Source organism: Acanthisitta chloris, unplaced genomic scaffold (assembly GCF_000695815.1).
Source record: "Acanthisitta chloris isolate BGI_N310 unplaced genomic scaffold, ASM69581v1 scaffold13585, whole genome shotgun sequence".
NCBI lineage: Eukaryota > Metazoa > Chordata > Aves > Passeriformes > Acanthisittidae > Acanthisitta > Acanthisitta chloris.
Window position 1 is genome coordinate 77,819 of NW_008675441.1, and position 9,535 is coordinate 87,353.

Here is a 9,535-nt window from a genome sequence, read left to right on the forward strand (position 1 = left end):
AACAGATATAGTTAAGGCTTAACAAAACTGTCTCCTGCAGTGTACAGTGACCTGGCTATGTAGACTTTCAGCAGTAACTTCAAGGTTTTGCAACACTTCAGCTTTAAAAAGAAGTTTAATTGCTGCCTTTCTCTACAGCTCCAAATTTGGCTCAGCTCTGTCACTGCCATATAGCTATAAAGTGCCAATTACAACAACCAAGATAAATCTGATCTGATACCCAATACAAATGACAAACCTCTGCTATGGACTGCATCGTAGTAAGTCTGCTGTACTCTTTTTCCAGCATATCCAGCTTTTCCAATTTAGACTGAACATGTGATTGATCAAGAAGACGATCTCTTTCCAATGAACCCTTGAAGGGAAAAGTGAAAATGAAAACCATTAGAAGCATAATAAACCAAGACCATCTACAGTAAGCCCTGTGTCTGGAGCACAAAGGAGGCCCATAAACACTCCAAAGGAACTACTGCTTTCTCTGTGCAATTTTAGACGCTGCTGGAATTGCTAAGAAGCAAATTGAACCACTGGTCCACCAACGCTGGGAACCACACACTTAACAACATCCTGATGAGAGAGAATTTTGCAGTCTCTCCTTCCTCCAAACCCAACATGGTAAAACCCCCTCATTACACAGCTAGTAGAGATAATTTTGACTTTTTTCTTCACAAAACATTTAACAGACTGAAATATGACAGCCACAAAGACCAATCAGAGAGCCCTAGGTGACACAGGCTTAACACTGAGGGATAAGGATCAGCTACTCAATAAGCCAATCATGCAGAAACAACCAATTCTTATTAATACCAGAGCCTGCCATTGCCTCTGAAACAAGTGCACAAGGGAAATACCAGGGTCAGGAGACAACTGGGAAATTTAAGCAGGGAAGCTACCCACACCTAAGTCTATAAAGGCCAACTGAAATAGACATCTGTACTTGCAAGTATCAAAATTACAGTAACTATGAAAAATCATCACATAGTTAATGACTTATGATTTAACACTGAGATCATTTTGGGAACACACCTGTTTTTCCAAGAGAAGTGACTTCTCCTTTTCGGCATGCTGGATCATTCTTCTCATGTAGTCCAGCTGTTTCTCCAGGAGGCTGCACCGAGCCTCAGCAGCTGCCAGCTGAGAAGTCAGCTCTGAAGGTAACAAAAGGCAGAAAACTGAAATTATGCACTGATTGTTTCGAGGATTTTTTTTTCAGGACAACTCCAAAACAAACAAGAAAAGGCCCATTTAAAGAAATTCACATATCAAGCCTAACAAACTTCTGTATGCATGCAAATCCCTAAACCAAACTATGCTTTTAAATTATTTCTTTGTAACTCCATGTGCCACAGCGAACTAAAAGACCCAGAACCAAGTAAACTAAAATCACTTTATGTATTGACAGAAATCAAGTTTCATCCACATTTCTGTAGTATCCGTATAAAGTTTGCAAACAACCTTGATTTTTCTTTGACACTTCAGTCTTGTCATGCTCTTTGTGCTGCATTTGTTCACTCAGTACTTTTTTGTAGTCTGCTGTTTCCCTGCTGAGGTGTTTTACATTCTCCTCCGCCTGAAACCGTTCCAGCTCCAGCCGATGAATTTTTTCCTGGAGATTCTTCAGAGCAGAAAATATTGCTGTAATCGAACAAATACCTTTCATCAGATAGCATTAAATCACCACTTCAAGATAACACTGAACTTCAAACATTTTTATAAAAGCATGTTATGTAAGAAAGTCAGAGTGCTCCTTACCAGTATCCAGGTCTCCTTCCAGGAATTAAGACTTGCTTCCCTTTAAACCATAACTGATTCTAAAACTAGTCTCAATAGATGCCCTTGGTACACACCTTCACCTGATACATTTGAGAAAGATGCACCCATGGCATGAAAATATTATGTCAATTCAGCACAAACACTACATCCTCTGACTCTCTACCAAAGGCAACGAAGGGTCACAACTAGATAGTTAAAACAGTGGCAATTCTCTGTATTATTACTCCTCTAAGTGTATGCTAGCACAACAAATACACAAATGTGATGCTCCTATGAACAGCCACAGAGCATAAAGGTTAGCTATGAGAAGGGCTATAAAAGTGTTTATTTATAACTGGAATTATTTTTAATTCTTCTGGTTTGGCACTTGTGCTCCCCTCCTCCCCCCAAAGACAAGCATCACCTTTGTGCAGAGCAAGTCTCCCTCTTTCTGTGACGCTCTCTGCTTTAGCAATTACTAAACAAAGCCTTTATATATCCATCACCACAAAAACAAAAGCACTTGTAAAAGAACTCACATCACCTTGCAATTAGCCCATCTGCTGGTAATTTGATGTATTAGGTCTCTTAGCTGTATTGTTTAACTCTGTAGAGGGAACCATAAGCCCTTTCCCCTACACACTGCCACTGAAGTAAAACACAAGAACATCTGTACACACAGCTCATATAGCAGACTAATCTGCAAGGTCACATTAGCCCACTCCTTTGTGCCTAAATCCATGCCACAGAATGCAGAGCTGGGATTACATATTAGTTTGGGCATCAGATTACAAAAAAACCCAAACCAAACCACAAAAAAAAAAAAAAAAAGAAAAATAATACTCATCAAATCTTGATATGCAGAACATCACATTAGAGTATCACATCAATAGATCTTACCTGATTTAAGATACCTGTTAAGTACATAAGAAACGGGTGACACCAGATGCAGTTAAGGCGAAGTGATTGATAACTTGGCCCTATTAGCAAGATCAGAGTCACCAACTGCACCCTCTTCTCTATATTACTATTCTCAGGATTCAGTTGAAATTAGCATAATTGGAACTGTAAATGGATTTGTTACTATTATCCTTAAAAGCTAAATTGAAACCTCTATATATTTACAATAATGACTAACAAACTACAGCAATGAAGCAACCCTAGCAAAGAACAAAGGTGAAACCCAAAAGGATGTCAAGTATCATTCAGTCATTCTTGTTAAGGTATTAAAGCCAACTATGCATGTTGAGTCACACACAGATACAACACAAATCAGAACCAAAATTAACAGAGTTTACCACATTCAATTTAATTAATTTTCAATAGATTTTTTTTAACATGGGGGATGGGAGGAGTAATATAGACATTTCCTAATTTTTAAAAAGAGATACAATTTATCAGATTGTCTTCCACCACCTGCATTTATTTCAGAGTTGGCAGATTCCCTGTTTAAAAAAAGTTGCCAAGTGAAAACTTGGAGGCCAAAAGTTTGTCACTAATGCAACATGCAACACAATCTACAAAAACACCCCCACATCAATAGTTCATAAGGAAGCTCCTACCTGCACTTCCAATTTTTCATTCGTCACAAGGTTCCTTTAGTTTTGTGTCAACAGCACTCTCAAAACTGATGGTATTGAGAGTATATACTGCATTTTAAACAGCACTTCAAGAACTGACATTTCATCTACTAGATGAAGTCCCTAGCAATTCAGAAATGAATTGTGTTATTGGGACAGGGGCTTAAAGGCACCATCTTGATTTTTTCTACTTAGTTTGAGTAATATTAGGATTCATCCTAAATCTCTCATTTTTCTCCCTATAAGGAAAAAACACTAAGTTGTTCATGCCTTTAAGCCTCCATGCAACTCTTGTCTTAAAGGAAGCATTTTTGCAATGACCCTGAGTAAAACAGCTCAAAGGACTGGTTCTGCTCTAGTTTCCCAACTCCCTACACTGCCTCCTATACTTACCCTGAGGTAGCTTTGGCATACATCTCACTACATGACAAGCCAATTCTCTGAAACAACAGAAAACTAACACAGAATGTGTTTTTTTTCGTTTGTATGCAGTCAGGCAAGACAGATCTGTTTATCTGAAGATGAACACCAGGACCAGAGTGGGAAAGGAGGGATAAAGAACAGCCTAGAAACAAGAACAAATAGGAGTAAAACCACCTCCCTTTTCGGTGTGGCAAACTCTCAGTCCAGCACTATGCTGAACTCTTCTCTGTATCCTCTAGGACTTCACTGATGCTATAAATACTCTCAACATACCCTTTATCCATGACAAGCCTTCCTATTTCAATAGGATCAAACCTCTTTCTTTGCTCCAAACCATTCTGGGGGGGACTCAAGTCTCCTTGTTTCTAATTCAGCTGTGAGCTCAGGAGAAGGAGATGACTGAAGAAGGGACAAAAAAGCCATGTCAATACAACTTCACAAAGTCCTCAGACAATTTTACATTTCTCTACTACCAAAAAGGAGTATCTTTCTCTAGCTGTAAGACAACCTTTTCCCATCAGGTGCTCTTCAGAAAGGGAAGTGCAAAGGACCTGCAAAACAGGCGACATGGGCACCACTGGGAAGTCATCAAAGGATGAAAAGACTGCAACCTTTGTAGGTGTGGAGGGCACACAGTATTTCACCACATGATTTGGAAACAGGTAAGAAAACAACTTTTCTGAGCTATTACCTTTGCTGTTGCTTTCAGGATATGGAATTACTGGTTTCCATGGGGAGCGCTGCAAATCTGAATTAATAAATGGCTTGTACTTTGGATATTCCATAAATGAAGTTGCAGAGAGTCCATCTGTGACCGATTCAGAGTTATGAGATTTGTGCAGATCATCCTGAAAACAAAACAAAGCTGTTATTCAGCATGTTTCTCTGTCACAACAACAAAACCAAAGAAAAGCAAGATTCTATTAGATCATGTCTGGAAGAACTGCTGCAGGAAACTCCCATACCTCAAAAGCTATTTCCTTTCTTACATCCTTAGGCTGTGTCATTTTTACATCCAACTCACCCTCCACTAAACACAGTAACAAAGAAAAATGTCTTTTCCATACTAGTCTCCAATTTCCACTTTGTTTTCCATTTACTTATTCTGTCTCCTGCTTATTGTGAGAAAGCAATTCACAATCAGTTGACAAACAACTGCCTTCTGAATTACTGGTAATATTTACTGCACATGAGATACTGCACTAAGGTGGTCAAACCAGATAAGACACACCTAGGACCAGAGTTCTAGATCCACTCATCTAACACAACAGCTCACTGACTGCTGATGGGGCAGAAGACATGCTCCCCCACCCTCACAGCTTGGTGCCTCTTTTCCACTGGCTCCAATTCATCTTTCCCCTTTTTTCCATTAATAGATTGAACCTCATGACACATCCAGATGACTTTACGCTACGCCTGATTAGTGGTATCAGCACAGGAACAGCAGCAACACATCACAGCCAGGAAGGTACTTCTGCCTCTAAGCAGCAGCACGCCCTTAATATCAGCTTGAGACTGTTCTCAAAAACACGGCCACAGAGACCATGGATCTCCTAGCAGTCTACATCAGCTTTCCAACCACCTTCTGTGTTTTGGCTGTTGCAATGACCAGCGGGGACCACCTAGCTGTGAAGACACTGTGCAGTCAGGACACCATTAAACCACATGCTTTCTAACATCATTCTTCTAAGCAAATGGGCCACAGCACCCGGAATATCATGTGTACAGTTTGGGCTCAAAAACTGCCTAACTGGCCTAAGCTTTCCAATTTGAGTACATGAATTAAATGAAATATGAATACTTATTTTTAATATACAGGAGTAATTCCTCTTGAGTGTACCCACCACTAAACATGTCCATGACAGAATTCAAAGGCAACTTAAGAGAAAAGTGGGCTGCAGGCAGATGCAAAGCTCCTACAGCTTTCCCCCTTCACTAGTATGTCAACTGAGCAATTGCTGATCTTGGCAGGGTGTTTATAAGCTTTTGCAAATACCAACCATTGGGAGCATATTGTGACCCAAATTAATATACAGAAAATGTTGAGTACCTCAGAGCAAATTAGACAATACCTCAAAATGCATTATGAGTAATAGAGGAAAATAATAAATAAACAAAATAAATAAAAATAACACAGGAAAAAAAGAAAATTTCTAAGTTATTTAAAGCCTACACACAGCTTACTTCCTCATATAAACAAAGTGATTCACTGTGGACAAGAAATCAGACTCCTAAGAACTCTGAATCCATGAATTGGTGTTACTAAGTAGTTTTACAAATGCTTGGCAGTTTGTGTTCATAGCATTTTCCTACAAGCATAATGGCTTTTCTCCAAATAACTGCATCTGCACAAGAACTTTTGCTATCATGGAAAGTCAATTAAAACACTAATCCTTAATTAAGAATCTTACTAAAACTAATTTCAACAGGTGTTGAATGCATGCATATATATAGGCTGTTTTATACTCTGCAGCCACATTGGTCTAATCAGAACATGTGAACCTAAAACTGATTGAAAACCTGTTAGGTGCTAACATCAAGGCCTGCAAAACCACCAGAGTTATAGAATATTGCATTGATCAACACTGAATACTAAGGCCAAATGATGAAGTAAAACTGAATCAAGCAAAACACAGCATTTATACAGCAGACAAGAGGAATGGCATCGACCCAAGCAACAGTAACTATTGATTCCAATATTAACATACTGCCTGTTATGGATATAAAGGTATCCCATTAAATAGCCGAAAGAAAAGGGGAATCAGTTTGAAATGAAGGTCTGCCAGTCTCACAAACTTCCTAGATGTCTCTATCATTTTTTATATCTTTATCTGTAAAGTCTTGTCTGAGAATTAAAAATGACTACATAAAAATGCCAAACCAGAGGAGCTGTTTTGCTTGTTTTTACTGGCATAAGTAACATCCAACCAACAGCAGAGTACCTGAAAGAAGAAGCTGGTGTACTCCAAACACTTGGACACCAAGTCACACAAAAGCAAGCAAATAGCCTTTTGACTAGTTGCTTGTCTTTTAAATTCCACCTGGAAGCAGGGAATGGACACGAATTTGAATAGTGTAATAGTCAGTACAGGTATCTGCTTCAAGTAAATACAGAAAAAGCTGTGCTGGAATGTTATATATTGCACATGCCATTATTCTTTGCTTCAGTCTAAATAATCACTTGCTACTGACTATATTTTCCTTATATGTTAAGGTAAGAGACTCGTTTGTATTCCATTTCACAAATAGTGACTTTAAATAATTTGACTGAATACTTTAAGGAACTTAGTGATGGGAAATTCCTTGATGCTGTTTCATAAAGCTCAAACTCAAATATTACAGCAATTTTCTGCTCTTCTCAGTTTCTCTCAAGTCATTAGAAGTTGTTTAAGTCTGTTCCTGCTCTTGGGAAATCTCGCAGGGAGTATCATGCTGCAAAGCTCAGGAAAGTTATGAAATAATTTGTTCTGAATCTCAGCTAGGCCCCATTTGCTGACTCCATCTCCTCTCTTTCAGGGTACTCCTTATGGTCTTTCCTTCCTTAAGCCATACTAAAGCCTCAGAACAGTAAATGAAGGAGCTTACCAGTCCCACAAGGAGCCAAGTGAACCAGTATTACATAACAGTAGTGAGCTGAGCACATGTAATATCCATGGGTCTGAGGACATTGCATTCCAAAATTCATTGCTCTTACCAGCTGCCTACTCAAGTGTGCAGAGGGGAACATTAAAAACAGCAGCAGTAGCTCAGTACACAGCAACCTCCCAAAGCTCTCAAAGACTGAACACACCAGGGAAAACAGGACATCACCTCACACAGAAAGTTTTCCAATAAGTATCAGCAGCTTGGGGCTGAGGGACATTTTTCAACCCAAACAACTTACGTGGATGGTAAAAATGATCCACCATAATGCTGTTACTCCCCTGATGCAGTAAAGAGATAGCCCTATCCAGAAGGCTGTTCATCCCAGTGCCCATAGTTGGAAAAAAACCCCAATCATTTCAGTAAGGAAAACATGAAAAGACTTGTTTGTCTTGTTATTTTACACAAATGTACTAGGTCCATGGACATAAAAAAACCCAATCATTTCAGTAAGGAAAATGTGAAAAGACTTGTTTGTCTTGTTATCTTACACAAATGTACTAGGTCCATGGACAGTAAAAATAACAGTGATTTATAAACAAACTCTAGAACTAAAGTCCTCACACAGGGTTAAAATTGAATTAAAAGAAGCAAACTGAGGAAAATCATGTAGGGACTGAAAACAACAGAGTAGCAAGGTATTGAGTTTACTGAACATAAAATATTCCACTACTTAATTTATTAAAACTTTCAAATTAGCCATTTTCGAGGGACCACCCCAATTAGCAGCCTGTCCTTATCCCTCAGTACTGCATTACCAGGAAAGCAGGGAAGGAAGGACAACCCCTATCACCCAGGGGCCAACTGAAGTGCTCTCTGTGCCTCCCTGATACAGAGCCAGGAGCACTCTACATTTGCCTACTTAAAAGCAGTCACAAAAAGGTTTACCTAGATACGTAATTACATCAAATAGGGGCAAAAAAAACGCTGGCACAATACAGCATATTTTACTCAAGTTTCTACTGTGCCAGATATATTAAGAACAGCTATTTTCCATGTTCAGAAAATGCCAAGTTTGGGTTTGTTTGTTTTTTTGAACACAGACCAAAAAAAATGCTACAGTGGGCAACTTGCTTCTAAAAGTTTTATTTTGATAACAACTTACGCTCACCTACTGAAGATTAAAACTAGTCTTCACACATCCTTCTCTATGCATGCTAGAAAAAAATTAAAACCAACAGGTCAGGAGGAATATAGGAGTTCTCTTGACACTTTGCCACCACACTTGCTGGTACAGGTTCAAAAGTGGGAGCACACTGCAGGGGAGGTGATACACAACAGAGAACACCAGTACGGGTGCTCACCACACACCTAGTGAGATGCAAGCCATGAATCCCCATTGGACACGAACATCCTTCTCACGACCTCTGCTCCTCCAAAGCACCCATAAGACTCAGTTACTCAGGAAAATAGAAAAGACAACAAGAAGACACACAACTTCAGAGAGCTACAAACACCAAAGCCAAAACGTTGAACAAGAAACCCAACTGGAAACTTGTGTTTCAGAGGACACTTAGCTGGGGGCAGACAGCCTCCACCGCCCAGCCCAGCACAATCCCCGTCCTCGTGTCACCCGGCAGCGGCTGAGCCACATGCCCCTCTGCACCTTGAGAGGGGAACGTGGAGGAGAAGACGCTGGTCCTTGGCAGGCACCCCCCTCCATGTTACCTCCAAACCTGCCAGGTGCGCACACACAGGCCTAAGGACACAGAGATAGATGTGCTAAAGCCAAACCTCCGTTTGAGGTACCACGTCTATCTTACAAACACAAGCGCTCAGAGGCTCAATCCCCCAGCAGCAGCTGCCGCCAGGGAGCCAAGGCTCGCTGTGCTCCCTGACTAACCCAGCACCGCGCAGCCAAGGGCTGACCTGGGAGCATTTCACAGACAAACCGAACCGCGACACTTTATTCCCACTCACTTACAGAATCGTTTACTCCAGACACAGGCACGGGGACAGCAAGAAGGCAAGTTACACGAGCAAAGCACCTGTCTCCCTCACGACACTTTCATAAAATACACGCGCGTATAGAACAGACTGTAACGCGCACGCATATAAACACACACAGAGACACGTACCCGGCATTCCGAACGGCTCCCGGCACGCCGGGGCGGGCAGGCCCCAGCCCCGCACGGCGT

At 40.5% G+C, this 9,535-nt stretch overlaps 1 protein-coding gene across 1 annotated transcript in view; it reads right to left on the minus strand.

Moving 5' to 3' along the window:
- The window catches only part of CEP57 (centrosomal protein 57kDa), a gene marked incomplete at its 5' end in the record, with an annotated part of 18,818 nt that extends 14,215 nt beyond the window's left edge, over positions 1-4,603 (minus strand). The window contains 4 exons of the mRNA XM_009075760.1: positions 239-355; positions 1,027-1,148; positions 1,456-1,635; positions 4,447-4,603. Coding sequence (XP_009074008.1) covers positions 239-355; positions 1,027-1,148; positions 1,456-1,635; positions 4,447-4,603 — 576 coding nt within the window. The remainder of the gene's footprint in view (positions 1-238; positions 356-1,026; positions 1,149-1,455; positions 1,636-4,446) is intronic.
- Between the last annotated feature and the right edge of the window lie 4,932 nt (positions 4,604-9,535).